General features: G+C 54.5%; 1 protein-coding gene across 4 annotated transcripts; it reads left to right on the forward strand.

Moving 5' to 3' along the window:
• The first annotated feature begins 10,393 nt into the window (after window positions 1–10,393).
• SYNGR2 (synaptogyrin 2) lies at window positions 10,394–14,229 on the forward strand. 4 transcript variants are annotated; one of them, XM_081575666.1, is made up of 4 exons: window positions 10,394–10,532; window positions 12,382–12,619; window positions 12,963–13,102; window positions 13,192–14,229. In XM_081575666.1, the coding sequence occupies exons 1-4, from the start codon at window positions 10,434–10,436 to the stop codon at window positions 13,387–13,389; spliced, it is 675 nt and encodes a 224-aa protein (XP_081431792.1). In that variant the 5' UTR covers window positions 10,394–10,433; the 3' UTR covers window positions 13,390–14,229. The 4 variants fall into 4 exon arrangements, with proteins under 4 accessions (XP_081431792.1, XP_081431793.1, XP_081431791.1 ...); XM_081575667.1 differs by having other exon boundaries at window positions 10,394–10,508; XM_081575665.1 differs by having other exon boundaries at window positions 12,963–14,229.
• Window positions 14,230–14,915: the final 686 nt, after the last annotated feature.

Genomic DNA, 14,915 nt, shown 5'->3' on the forward strand with positions numbered 1-14,915 from the left:
CTCCAGGCAAGAATACTGGAGTGGGTTGCCAATCCCTTCTCCAGGGCATCTTCCCCACCCAGGGATCAAACCCAGGTCTCCTGCATTGCAGGTGGCTCTTTACCACCTGAGCCACCAAGGAAGCCCCTTCTTTCATAAGGGCCCACCCTAAACTGGAGTCCATCTATAAGGACCCCATTTCCAAATAAGGTCCCATTCACAAGTACCCGGGGTTAAGGCTTGAATACATCTTTTTTGGAGGACTCAGTTCAACCTTCAGCAGGTAGGCTGCCTATTCAAAATCAGATCCCTGGGCCCCAGCTCAGATCTAATGAATTGGGCCTCCAGGGCTGGGACTTCAATCTCCAAGCATCTGGGTGATCACAGAAACAAGCAGAGGTGATCTCCAAGGCCTCTGAGCCTAGCTGGGCAGTAGCCCCACTGCCCTGGCCTGGGCACAGCCCTGAGAGGGTCCTTCTTTCTTTAGCAACCCTGGGAGGCTCTGCAGAGCCATTTGATCAGCCCCGCCCTGGCCAGGCTCAACTTCCGGTCCCGGTCCCCAGGGTATCCTTGTCACTTGATCAGATTCTGAGTGTGTCCTCCTATCATTCAGATGTTCAGACACAGTTGATGAATTTTTAATTAAATGATAGACCACTCGTTATCTGTGGGGGTGGGCTCAATGCATAAACTAAATAATCAAAAGGGAAGAACAACACAAGCCTTGTCAGGATAAAAAGTGAATGCTCTGCCCTGTAGGAAACAAAAATAGAAAGTGGCTCCTGTCACTGAACTTATGTAAATCAGGCTTCTATTAATGGCCACCGAAATGGAAATGAAGCTGGGCCAGCTTTTTCGTTCCACGTTTGTCAAGTCAAGGTCATTTCCTCACAACGAAGGGAGCGAAAAATATCATCACCCTTAAGCCTGGTCCCACATTTCCCCAGGGAGGAAGATTCTGGCCCCAAGAGCGTCTTTGGGCAGAGAGCCGTTGGCAGTTTGACCCCAGAGTCAAGTTGATGAAATTGTTGGTAGCGCCTGTAAACTGGTGCCCCAGAGAGTAGATTAAACTCTAGATAGCACTTTACTTAACTTTTTCTTTGCACAAAAGAGTGTTTGAAAAAAAGTATGGGAAAAAATCGAGGGTTCTCACGAAGTTTAGAAAGAGGCTCAGATGGGAAAAAATTTGTGGTGACTGAGCAATCCTGGGCAAGGGGAGAATCCTGATTCAGCAAGCCTGCTGCTGGTGGTCTAGACCAGTTTCCCAGCGTTGACACTATTGCCACTGGGGCCGGGTAGTTTTTTAATAGGGGCTGCCCTGTGCATTGTAGTAGGTTCAGCTCCTGGCCTCTCCCCACCTCGATGCTAGGAGCACCCTATCCCTCACTGGTGACAACCAAAACTGTCCCCAGACATGAAAATGTCCTTGGAGGCAGGATTACCCCAGGTTGAGAACCACTGGTGGAGAAAGAAATATGCTTAGTGGTCAGAAACTTTAGGATCCCTAGAAAATGTCTCTGAAGAACATCATATTCTAGTTTCTTCCAATTTTCTGCTCAGTGAGTAGTTTTCTGATCACAGCATTTACAGAGCCAACGTTCCTGGGCAGGACGAGGATAATGTATGAAGTATCTGATATTTGGATTTCATACACCCATACCTACCCCCCACCCAAGCTCCCTCTCCACACTCTCCTCGAAAAGTCTGGTAGGCACCCACCATGCATCATTCAGCCCTCTCTCTCAAGCCCCCACTCAGAAGGCATCTTTGTTTAATCCTGATCACTGTCAGAGAATTCACTGTGGGCAAGCCCAGGCCGAAAGGAAGACCTTAGAGATGCTTGGATTTTGTGCTCAGGCGTGTCCGACTCTTTGTGACCCCATGGACTGTAGTCCACCAGGCTCCTCTGTCCATGGCGATTCTCCAGGCAAGATTACTGGAGTGGGTTGCCATGCCCTCCTCCAGGGGATCTTCCCAACCCAGGGATCGAACACAGGCCTCCCGCATTGCAGGCGGATTCTTTACTCTGGGTCTGAGCCATCAGGGAAGACCTGCATTGGGTCTTAGTTACAGCATGTGGGATCTAGTTCCCTGACCAGGGATCGAACCCAGGCCCCCTCCATTGGGAGCCCAGAGTCTTAGCCACTGAACCACCCGAGAAGTCCCAAGATGCTTGCTACATCAAAATGAACTTCAAGATCTACCTACAAAACAGAAAAGTTACTCGCAAGCAGAGAGGCTGTGTGGATGGAGGAATGCCTGCTGTGAGTGGCTGCAGAGTGGGTTTTGGTCCTGGGTCCAGGGAGGAGAGTTCTCTGGGTGCTGTGAGCATCTACTCTCCCTGTGTTTCTGAAGTCCGTGCCTTTCCTAAAGTGGCCTGTTTCTCTAGTTCTGTCCCTCCTCTCTGAGTTTAGGATCCCTCCACTATAGCATCTCTTGTGGTCTGGATCATACCCACCTGCCTCCTGCCTTCTGACTGTCCCTTTGAATCAGATGTTGACCTTCTGGGAGCAGGAGCCTGGCCACCACCCCCACAGCCCCTGTCCCCAGAGTAGGTGTGGTGATGTCCAGTTATTTTCGCAGTAAACATCTTTGTCTTAGGCATCATCACCACATACCTAATTAACTAGTTGGCCAGAAGGCAATTTTGCCATATGAATATAAAAAGTAAATAAAAGAGGGACATTTAAAAGGATGCAATGAACCATGAAAATGAACTGAAAAAATAAAGACTTTGTTATGAAATAGAAAATAGATTAATATATTTAAAACATATGTAGGATGTTTTCCCTGGTGCTCCGGTGGTTAAGACTCTGTACTTCTAATGCAGGGGGCAAGGATTCGATCCCTGGTTAGGGAACTAAGATCCCACATGCCATGTGGCTCAGCAAAAAAAAATTTTTTAAATGTGTGTAGATTCATGGCCTTGCAGCATAAATAACTGATTTTATTTTGTGGGTTGTATCTAAGCACTTGTCTTCCAAGTCTTTCATTCATAATATTTTATTCTCCCACCTCCCCACTATCCATTGATTCATCTCCTTATTCAGCATCACACTTTTTCTTGTTTACTAAAATTTTTTCATTCATTAAGAGAGGTATCAGTTTCCAAACACTAGGATGCTGTTTGTAACAGAGCTTGTACTGTGCTGGGAAAAACTTTTACACTGTTGTGTACTCTTGGCACATTGTCACATGTCTGTTGATAGACGTTCCAAAGTTCTACAGGAAATAGGGATTTAACCCTGCTTTCAAATCACGAAAGGATCTGCAAACTGAAATGTTATCGTTTTCTAGTATAATATGCCATCTGGCTTTATCCTCTCATTTCACACTTTCAGTTTTACCACTGCATTTTCTATCAAGTCAATATTACATAGCTGTTATCATCCATTACATTAAGACCATCACATCTATACTTGTCACTGTATAGTCACATGGGCTAAGATTTATGTAATATAAACATGAGAGTCCTGTATCAATAGAGAAATGAAACCCAGTTGTCAACCAGTTATTTTATCTTTTATGGCAGAATTGCCTTATGGCCAATTAGTTATGAGATGAAAATGTTTGTAGTGGAAGTGCCCGCAGCAAAGATGTGTATGGCGGAAATGTTTACTGTGAAGGTACCAGAGTAGGTCTGGATGAAGAAACCTCTGATCTCTGATCTCAGAAGATGGACAGGTCCTCGACGCCTCCAGGCCATTGCCAAGGATCAGGCCTGAATGCTGGGTGGGCCAGCTCGTCAGGTGCCTGGTCCAACTTGTACCTCATTTGTCTCCATCCTGAGAGGAAATCCCCAGCTTCAAGGTGTCCTCAGCGAACATCAGGACCAAACAACTCAAGGTTCACCACTTTATTACAGATGCAAGGAGTAGATGCCACACTTCAGCATGCAACCCGCGAGCAACTGCTTTGTTCAGCCAGCAGATAGTAACTTTCTGCTCTACTGCCTCAGGCCAGGGAGGCAGTGATATGCAGGACTGGCAGAGCACCTGGCCCCTGCAACAGCGGACAAAACTGTTGATTCTAGAAGTTGAATCCAGTGTCAGTCCTCCCAACCTGTGTTCCAGATTTCTCCAAGCTTCCTGCTTATGTCCTCATTTCAATTTATTTCTGTAGTAATGTTCTGAGCAAAAAGAGTCTAAACCCAAGGGGTGGACTTTTTCTCCAGGAGTTTCTTTCTTCTTTAAAAAATTGAGGTGAAATTCACGTGACACAAAGTTAACCATTTTAAAGTGATAATTCAGTAGCATTTAGTGCATTTCCACTTCCCAAAAGGAAACCTCATACCATCAAGCAGTCACTCCTCATTGCCCCTCCCCTGGCCCCTGTTAACCACTAATCAGCTTTCTGACTCTGGGGATTTTTTATTATTTATTAGAATTTTTATTATTATTATTATTTGCCACACTGTGTGGCATGCAGGATTTTAGTTCCCTGACCAGGGATAGAACCTGCAGAGGAAGCACAGAGTCCTAAGCACTAAACCACCAGGAAATTCTCTGGGGATTTTTAAAATTCTGGCTATTTCACATGAATGGAATCATACAATATATGGCCTCTTGGGTCTGACTTATTTCACTCAGTATAATGTTTTTAAGATTCATTCATAGTGTATTAATAGCAGGTGTCGCTGCTTCATTCCTTTTTATGGCTGAATACTATTTCATCTTATAGATGGATCACATTTTGTTTATTCATCATCCATTGATGGACATCTGGGCTGTTCCCACCTTTTGGCTGTCGTGAATGGTGCTGCTGTGAACATGTGTGTACAAGTATCTGTTAGCATCCTTATTTTCAATTATTTTGATATATATCTTGGAGTGGAATTCTTGGGTCATATGGTAATTGGAGAAGGGAATGGCTACCCACTCCCGTATTCTTGCCTGGAGAATCCCCATGGACAGAGAAGCCTGGCAGGCTACAGTCCATGGGGTCGCAAAGAGTCGAACATGACTGAACGACTTTCACTTCACTTCACTTCAAGGTAATTCTTTAATTTTTTGAGGAATTGCCAAACCAGCATTTTCTCGATAAACATTGGCTTCCTTCTTCCTCTTTGGACTGTCTCACCTCCCAGAAGTCATCTTGAAGAGACCTCCTAAATCTTACTCATTGTTAACCTGAAATTCAAAATTAACTGAGTGTCCTGCATTTTTAGTTGCTGAAGCTGGCAACATAGAATATGCTACATGAAAATAAAATCAAATACGAAACTGTATGGTATACACTGCAAGTAGGGTAGAAGCTCAGATACAAGATGGAGGGAGTAATCCAGACGGCTGCCTGGAAGAGGTCATAATCAGTCCGGCCTCTAGGCTGATTGTTGTTGTTGTTTAGTCACTAAGTTGTGTCTTTGCGACCCCATGGACTGTAACCCGCCAGGCTCCTCTGTCCATGGGATTTATCCAGCAAGAGTACTGGAGTGGAATTTCCTTCAACTGGCATTGCCATTTTCTTCTCCAGGGAACTTTCCCGACCCAGGGATCAAACCCCCATCTCCTGCTTGGCAGGCAGATTCTTTACCACTGAACCACCTGGGAAGCCCTTCTAGGCTCATTAGGCATTATGTAATGAGGCAATTTGCTAGGGAGAGGGTGTTAAAGTCTCCCAACCTCACCTGTGCTCCTGCCCTCTCCCACCCTGCCAGAGCCGGTGCCCCAGCTGCAGGCTGACTTCACCCTGCCAGACAGCGGGCTAGGCCTCAGGGTAGAGGTGTTCTGCGGGCATCTTCAGGCAGCCCACCTACAGACTGGTCAGGAGGTACGGGCTCACCCACACGCTGCAGATTCCGAACCCAGGGGGAGTCTGCCAACTAACTTCTCCTTCCCACCAAAGCAGACGTCGTACTAGTTCTGGTGCCAGGCTGAAAATGACATCAATGTCCAACACAGTCCCTTCACACTGGTACTCCCAGGTAAGAGGGCCCCTTGGTTTCTAGGTAGGCAGCTGCCACTTCTGGCAGGTCACTGGGAGATGCCGAGAGCAGGGAAGGGTGCCCTGATGCGGCCATGCCTACCCTGGCCCGGCCTAACATGGGTCCAGCCCAGCTGCCCCCGCCTCCTTCACAGGAGAGCTGCACTAGGGACCCATCTTTGTGCTGGTTGGCACCCTCATCTCCATCCTAGCCTTCTTTTCTTGGAAACTGATCTGGACCAAGCAAACCAGGTAGGAAACGGGTGCTGGATGTGGGGGAGGAGTGAACTGCTGGTGGCCTGAGGGGACCCACAGGGGCCCTGGCTGGGCAGAGCTGGTGGCGGTTGGTAGGGCAGGGCTGCCGCTGTGATTGGGCAGGACCCTCTGGCACCTTCCTGGGACAGACCCCTCTCTCATATCTACTCTGCTGTAGCTCCTCTCTGAAGTACCCACAAAACAGACATAGGAAACCCACATAAATTACCCACATAACCCACATCTCAGACATAGGAATTTCTCAGATGCTAAAACTCACCACCAAATGGAAGAAATTAATTACTTGATGACCATGGGCTCATAACCCTGCCACCTTCTGGTGCCCAAGGATTGATAATGCTAACCTCTGTGACACCAACCTGTTTCCTCCGCCTCACCAATCAGAGAACTGATCACATACCCTCCTGAGACCCTCTTCCTTCCCCTGGCCCATACTGTTTTGCTGAAACTCTTCGAGGAGTTCAGGGTTTGAGGCGGGGTTGGGGGTGGAGGTGGGGGCATGAGCCCCCCCCTCCCTTCTCCTTGCATGGCCCAGCAATAAACCTTTCTTTGCTCCAAACTCCGACATTTTGGTTTGTTTGGCCTCACGGTGTGTTGGGCACACCTTAACACCATCAGGGCAATGGAAGGGCCATATTGCTTAGGCGTGACTTGCAAAAGCTTACTAAGGGCCGAGCGTGTGTCAAGTGCCCATAAAGCACATTGGCGGCTTTATCTGACCCTGATCATGCTCTAGCCACTTTACAGTGGGGTCTGCTGCCTCTGGTGGGGGCACTCTCCCATGTTCCCAACCATCTGAGGAGGATGAGGCCACCCGGGACCAGGGTGGGCCAGGGGCTTCCACCCTCCATGGGAACCCTGTCCGTCTTTCCAGCTGGTGACTGGAGACAGGGGCTGGATTTCCTGGGGTCCCCTCTCCAAGGCCATGACTTCACTGACTTGTAAAGTTGGTGCAGGAAGGGGAGCCCCTTCCAGGGCCTGAGGGTGGGCTCTTGTCTAACACTTGGAAATAAACTGTCCAAGGAGACACACGTGCTGACAAAGCAAGAGACTCTGTTGGGAAGGGGCGCTCGGGCAGAGAGCAGCAGGGTGAGGGAACCCAGGAGGACTGCTCTGCCACCGGGCTCGCCATCTCGGGTTTTATAGTGATGGGGTTAGTTTCTGGGTTGTGTCTGGCTAATCCCTCTGACTCAGGGTCCTTCCTGGTGGCGTGTAGGTCACTCAGCCAAGATGGACGCCAGCGAGAAGGATGCTGGGAGGTTGGTAGGACATATGGACAATCATCTCCTTTCTCCTTTTGACCTTTCCTGAATTCTTCGGGTCGGCAGTAACATGTTGGTTGGGCATTCCTTACCAGGACCTCCTATTGTAAGAAAACTCATGTAAATGACCTTTGTGCTGTCCAAGCCCAGGCACTGCAGGTCTCTGTGGGCCCCACCTGCCTGGCCTTTGGCAGTGGTCACCTCTGCCTCCTGAACTTCTCGCCTCCCATGGTTCCTAAGACACTGCTGTCTCCTGGTCCTCCTCCCCACTCCTGTGTTAGCAAGCCTGTCACCCCAGAATCACACCCCTGCCCCTCCCTCGAACAGAAACCAACTACTCTTATCTAAGTTTCAGGAAGAAGTGGCAAAGGAAAAAAAAAGAATCAGTTAAAACCAACAAGACCAAAGATGGCAGAGGATTAGACTTCCAATAGATCTAGAACTTATTATACGCTCTATACGTTAACTAGAAGCCACACCCACCAGCACTAGGATGGTTGACAGTCGCCATGACGATAACTGGAAAAGCCCCTGCCAGGACTGAAAAGGAGAGTTGCACCAGTTTCAGGTCCAAACCATAGCCCTGTTCTTGGATAAAATATTCCTCTGGCTCTTTCCACACCCTCCCTTTTACTCCAACCCTCCTGTATATTTAGTGTCTCTATCTGAATTGGCTTGAAATGATTTACAAACTCGGTTCCCACTTCTTCAGTCTTTGGCCATTGAATAAAGCTGGTGCTGTTCCAGTCACAGCATTGGTTTTGTTCGTGTCTGTGCAAACCCAATCAGAAAAAGAAGCTTCCTGGTTGAGTTCGGGGGGTCTCAGCGAGGGCTAGGACCCCCACTGCGGACCTAGTCAACCAATTTGGTAATATCCAGCCAGCCTCTTCAGTGGGCTGTCTTCAGGAGTCTGTCCTTGGAACTCTCTTTATCTTACCTCCAAGTCTCTTCTTCCCAAATCTGTGCTTTCCAGATGCCAGGCTCATGGGTGGGCCATGTTGGCTCTCTGGGCCTGTTTCCCCTTTTATAATGTGGGGTGTAGAGACCAAGGGCCAGTGCTTACTTTCCAGGTGATTCAGTGCCCCCCGTTATTTAGTGGGGTGACTAAGCCTTTTGCCCCTCCTCCTGCCCAGGGCACTGATGCACTTGGCACCAATAAAATTCCTGGAGGCCTTGGGAAGGGGGTGGCTGGGAGGTGTGCTAGCCTCACCTGGAGGCTCAGCCCCTTTGTCATCAAGGTTGGGACCAGAAGACGGGGGCTGGGTACAGCTCCCAGGAGAGAGAGCCCTGGGCCTTGCTCCCTGTGGAAGGACCCTCCATTTGAAGAAATGAAATGAAGAAAAGAATGACAGAAAAGCCCACCAGCCTGGATCTTGCAGCCCTGGGGTTCCTCATCAAACACACATGGTGCTAGTTTGAGGGTTTTAGGATGGGATGGGGGCGGTGGTGGGGAAGGGGAGGTTCTAGGAGAAGGGGGCTCCGTGAGCCCCTCCCTCAGCTGCTTGTCACCCTCCATCCAGGTCTGGGAAGAGGGTGGGGTGGAGTGTGAACACCCAGAGGCACCAACCCACTCAGGGCCACTGCCTCCCCCGCCACACACACACACACACACACACCCGCCCCTGCTCCCCTTCTCCCTGGAGTGGTGCCCCATCTCCTGATGGCTTCTGGCCCCACCTCCCACCTCTCTCTATCCAGCTCACCTGGAAGACTCCGCGCCCCACCTGGCCAGCACCCCTTCATTAAGCCTTACCTGCAACCAGGAAGGCTGGAACTCCTCCCTGCCGAGTCAGTCTGGGGCCCCTGGAGAACCACCCCCCAATCCTCAAACTCAACAGCCACTCCCCACCCACTCACCAGACACACATACAGTCATTCCAGTTTGGACGCTTTGAACCATTTCCGGAAAGAACTGGATTAAACTCTGCCCCCTGCCTGTCACCTTGGGAACTTCCTTTCTGTCTGCACACCAACTTGGAGCCTGGAAGTCGGCCCAAACAAAGCCCTCCCTACAAGGCCTCCGGACTGGGCTGGGTCCGGGAAGAATTGGGAGGGGCCGTGGTGTTGGAGAAGACTCTTGAGAGTCCTTTGGACTGCAAGGAGATCCAACCAGTCCATCCTAAAGTAAATCAGTCCTGAATATTCATTGGTAGGACTGAAGTTGAAGCTGAAACTCCAGTTCTTTGGCCACGTGATGAGAACTGACTCATTTGAAAAGACCCTGATGCTGGGAAAGATTGAAGGCAGGAGGAGAAGGGGACGACAGAGGATGAGATGGTTGGATGACATCACTGACTCAACGGATATGAGTTTGAGTCAACTCTGGGAGTTGGTGATGGACAGGGAAGCCTGGTGTGCTGCGGTCCATGGGGTCGCAAAGAGTCGGAGACGACTGAGCGACTGAACTGAACTGGACTGTGGTCTCGACCCCCTCTCAAGCTTAGCCCCAGAGAGGAGGAAAGAGTGACAGGCTAGGCGGGGAGGGGTCCAGGCTGTGGCCCCGGGGCTGGGGTAGAACAGGGGAGAAGAAATGGGGTGCATAGGAGCCTGAGTCGTGGACAGGTGGGACCCAGACGGGCGTCTAGCGGAGCTTCCTGGAGGAGGAGGCGGGGATGCAAGGGCAAAGAGTGGCTGGAGCAGAGGGGCGAGCCCTCCTTGCGACCCTCTCTTCCCGGGGACTCTCTGAACGCTTTCCAGTAGCGCTGCGGGCCAGCATCGCAGAGGGACGAGACCCCGGCCGAGCGTGGGCTGGACAATGAGCCCGCGGCCGCTGGACTGATTTCGGCAGCTGGCAGCACGGGCCAGACCAGACCAGGCCGTCGGGGCCCCGTGGCAGCCTCGGCACCGCCGCTCGCGTTGGGCGGCACTTTGCCCTCGGTCCCTGGGGCGGCGCTGGCCACGCCCCCTGGGGGAGGAGTCGAGTCGGGGGCGGGGAGGCCAGTTGGGTCCTCGGCGGTCCGCGGCGGCGGCGGCGGCGGCGGCGGCGACGGCGACATGGAGAGCGGGGCGTACGGCGCGGCCAAGGCGGGCGGCTCCTTCGACCTGCGACGCTTCCTGACGCAGCCGCAGGTGGTGGTGCGCGCCGTGTGCTTGGTGAGCCGGGGTGCGGGGCCGCGGGGACCCTACTTCGTCGCCAGGCCGGGGGCGGCGAGGGCGAGGGGGCCTCCGCGCGCCTGAGAGCGCGACAGGTGGCAGCGGCCGAGGCCCGGAAGAGGGGGAGCGGCGCGCGCGGGGCGAGCGAGCGGGGCCCGGGACCCTGCAGCCGCTCACCACCACCCACACCCCGGGGCCCCGCCGGCCCCCCGACTCCGATCCCCGCCGCCCCCTCCCCCCGGGGCCCTGCCACCCCCATCTCTCGGGCCGGGCACCGGGTGGCCCGGGAGGCGCCGCCGGGAGCAGGCCCGTCGCCCTGCTGGCAGTGGGAGGAGTTTGAGGCGGCTCCAGGACAGGTGGCCAGCGTGCCGCGACTCCCAGCCTGGGGAAATTCATCCGGAGGGGGGCTTTCCGAAGCCACGTGGGGTGCACGGGGTTGAGGGGGAAGGCCTGGCCGCCCTGAAACAGAGCCTGTCTTCCACTCAAGAGCAGCCCATGGGTCTGCTTCCCCACCCAAGGTCAAGTGACCCTAGTCTGTGCCCCACCCCCTGAGCTGGGTGAGCCGCTCCAGCACCAGGTTACTGGGGCAGGGGGTTGGTGGGAGGTCCCCTGCTCTTGGACAACCAGAGCTCAAAGCTAGGCAAGGTGTTAGCCAGCCCGCAGGCAGAGGGCTGGGCCTAAGGTAGCCACACCGCACCTGCCTGGGGCTGGAGCCCTCTGAGTTGCCCTGGTGACACCCTCATCCGCACTCTGCGTGACCTGTGGGGTCCGACCCCAGGAGCGGATGCCCATGTTTCGGGATGGCAGTGCCAGGAGTCAGGCTGGCACACTGCTCCCAGCATCCAGAGTTCCGGCTTCATCTCCAGCTGGGGGTGGGGCTTGTGACTGCCAGCTCCGGAGCCTATTGAGAGGGCCTTGTGCAGGCAGGCAGGGCAGGCGGGGAAGAGGCCTGGGCTAGTCCCACAGGGAGCCAGGTGTCCAGACTCATAGGCCTGGTTGGGCCGTAGCCTTTCAGTTTGGGGCGGAGACAGGTGATGTGAGGCTGCTCCCAAGGGCCCGGAGCCCCTCCCAGAGTTGTGGCTGCTGCACCCTCTTGACCCCCCTACCCCAGTGCCTCCAGGGTCTGAGTACAGAGCTGTGTCCACAGGCCTGCTGGGCAGACCCGCCTGAGGTGCCCTGTGCAGGTAGGACCCACTATGGGCAGAAGCCAACAGGGATTCCGTGGGAGGGCAGGGGCCAGGATGCCAAAGAGCCCAGAATTCTTTATAGGAAGAAAACTGGCCCAACTGGAGAGCCCAGCCTGGAGCAGGGAACAGTCGGAGGGGGCTGTGGGAGTTGGCAGTCTGGGAACATGGTTTCAGTTCAGAGGCATGGTTTTCCTGAAGTGGGAGGAGTTCTCCATCACTGGGTGTTCAGGCAGAGGCTGGGTGCTGGAGAGGTGACTCAGGCAGGTGGTGATCAGGGGGTGAGACTCCAAGCTTGGGTTTCTCTGACTTTGTGACCCATCCTGCTTAAAACTCACTAAAAGTGGGAGTGGTCAGGCAGAGCCATCCCCCAGGCAGACAGCTGAGCGGGCAGTCCCCTCCCAGGAGATCCCCCTGCACTCCCCACTGTCCTCAGTCCAGGAATCCCCGGTCATGCCCCTTATGATGGGTGTCTGGATAAGGGAGTAGGGGAGGACTCGCTCCCCAAGTTCAGGAGGGGCCCTGGTCGCCGACCTCCAGCAGGGGAACAGCAGGAGCAGCGGAGGCCAGTGTCCCCTCCCATCAGGGTCCCACTCCATGTGCTGCCTGGGGGTGTGGCCCACGAGGGTGGCAGTCACTCAGCCCTTCCCCTGCCTCCCTCTCAGGTCTTCGCCTTGATCGTGTTCTCATGCATCTTCGGCGAGGGCTACAGCAACACCCATAATTCCCAGCAGCAGTACTGCGTGTTCAACCGCAACGAGGACGCCTGCCGTTATGGCAGCGCCATCGGGGTGCTGGCCTTCCTGGCCTCGGCCTTCTTCTTTGTGGTCGACGTCTATTTCCCTCAGATCAGCAATGCCACTGACCGCAAGTACCTGGTCATCGGTGACCTGCTCTTCTCAGGTATCGGCCAGCTGGCTGCACCTCTGTTTGATCTTGGGGTGAACAGGAGCAGCAGTGTTCCCAGAAGTTCTAGGGGGTTGTGACTGCAGGCTGGGGAGGGGTGGGAGCAGCCTCGGGTCTCCTGACCTCGCCCACAGTCAGGCTGGCACACAAGGGTTTCTCACCGCCTGCTGAAACCCCCTGGAGCTGAGTGGGGCTTGGAGCAGAGCCCTAGAGATGGCATCCTGTCCCCACCCCAGCTTCTGCATCAGCACCTCTACACCTCTGGAGGCTTCTCGCTCCCAGGGGGCCCCTGTCCTGCCGCTCCATGGAGCTAAACTTCCCCTCTCGGCCTTCGCCCCAGCTCTCTGGACCTTCCTGTGGTTTGTTGGCTTCTGCTTCCTCACCAATCAGTGGGCGGCCACCAAGGTGGAGGATGTGCATATAGGAGCCGACTCAGCCCGGGCGGCCATCACCTTCAGCTTCTTCTCCATCTTCTCCTGGGTAAGTGGACCCAGGGCGGCCAGGGTCCTGGTGTCTCTGGTGAAGGGTGGTACAGGGCTGAGGAATCCAAATCTCGGGGCTCCCCGCAGGGCGTGCTGGCTTCCCTGGCCTACCAGCGCTACAAGGCTGGAGTGGACGACTTCATCCAGAACTACGTGGACCCCACTCCGGACCCAAGCACGGCCTACGCCTCCTACCCAGGCGTGCCTGCGGACAACTACCAGCAGCCGCCCTTCACCCAGAACGCGGAGAGCACCGAGGGCTACCAGCCGCCCCCTGTATACTGAGCTGCAGCCGGGAATGGTATGGGGAGGGAGGAGGGCGCCTGGGGGGGCCTCCCCTTCTCCCCGGCTCCTCCCCCAAGGCTTGGCTCCTAGAGCCGCTGGCCCCTCTCGATGCACCTGGCGCCTGTCTGAACTGACACAGGGCCTGGAGAGAGAGCCCTGAAGTGCCTGTTCCCCAAGGGCTTCACCCACCACTCCTCGAGGGCATTTTTTAGGCAAGGGTTTTTAGCTAGACACGTTTTGTTGCTTTTAATGACGGGCATCCCCACCTGGAATAGCTCCAGGCGCCCGATGTGCTGTTTTGACAAGTGCCTTAGCTTCTCCCCAGCCCAGGAGCTGGGCCCACGTCCAGGCGCCGGTGGCCGCAGCCATCTGGCGGTCTCTGCCAAAGACGAGGCTGCGGGGCCTTCTCCTCGCTCCTGCCACGCGCGCTGGGCCGGGGCTCCTTCTTTCTTCACTCAGGTTTGTCCCGCCCCAGCCCCCTGCCTGCTCTGCAGGCGGCCGGGCAGTGCTCACTGCTGAAGGGTCTGCTCACTTGGACCTGTGGTCCCTCTCTGTGCCAGTGCCTCTGGGTCACCTTCCTGGCAGCCGAGGGGCAGGGCTGGTGCCCACTCCAGTGGGGACTCAGCTGTCTCTGATCCCGCCCTGTGGCCGCAGGGAGGGGCTTTGCCTGACAACACCCAGCTTTATGTAAATACTCCAGCTCTGTCGGGAGGTGTGGGACGCACCCACAGCCCCCAGGCTGCTCTGAATGTATATTACAAAGGCTTGGGGGAAGGACGCACAGCACCCTTGGATTCTGTTAGACTAATTCTGGAGATGGAATAAATGGTTTTCTCATAATCTCCATGGTCATTGGTGGGGCCTCTGCCTAGGGCTGGGAGGAAGAGAAATTCTGCCGACGCCCAAGCTGCGGCTGAGGCCTTACGGAAGCTAAGTTGTGGCAGCCTGCCCCTCCACTGTGCCCAGCAACTCCCCCCACCCCCACCCGGCCTGGGGTCTCATGCCTCACACCGCCTTCCGTCAGCATCTTAAAATAGCAACTGTGCTCAGCTTGTAAACAACACAACTCTTCTGGGCCGCCTTGCCAGGGTCCTGGTGTGCCCCTGGAGGGGCAGGGGTCCTCTGCTTCCTGTAGACAGGGCTTAGAACCCCTGTAGCCCGTCTCAGACCCTTGGGGAGCCGGCCTAACTGTCAAGCCCACGCCAGGGAGCGCGCTCCGCTCGGGCAGGAGGCCAGGGCCCCCGAGGCAACTCTGGACTTCCCTTTCCAGCAGTAAGAGGGAGCTGTCGAAAGTGGGCCCCAGTAGTTTCAAAATCCCTAGTAAAAACTAACAGGGTTTGGGAATTATGGTCTGTACTGCACCTCTGTAACCTGGGACCAGCCACAAGCAAATGGGAGGGAGATGCTATGGTGACGGCGGGGAACTCGGACCCCATCTGCACGGGGCACACCCATAGCCCGGACCCACCCCACCCTGGAGCACCCTCATCTTCCCCTAAGCTGCCCACAGCCCGTTTCCCAAGGCA

This window comes from Giraffa tippelskirchi, chromosome 3 (assembly GCF_054371585.1).
Source record: "Giraffa tippelskirchi isolate mGirTip1 chromosome 3, T2T-mGirTip1v1.2.pri, whole genome shotgun sequence".
Classification (NCBI taxonomy): domain Eukaryota; kingdom Metazoa; phylum Chordata; class Mammalia; order Artiodactyla; family Giraffidae; genus Giraffa; species Giraffa tippelskirchi.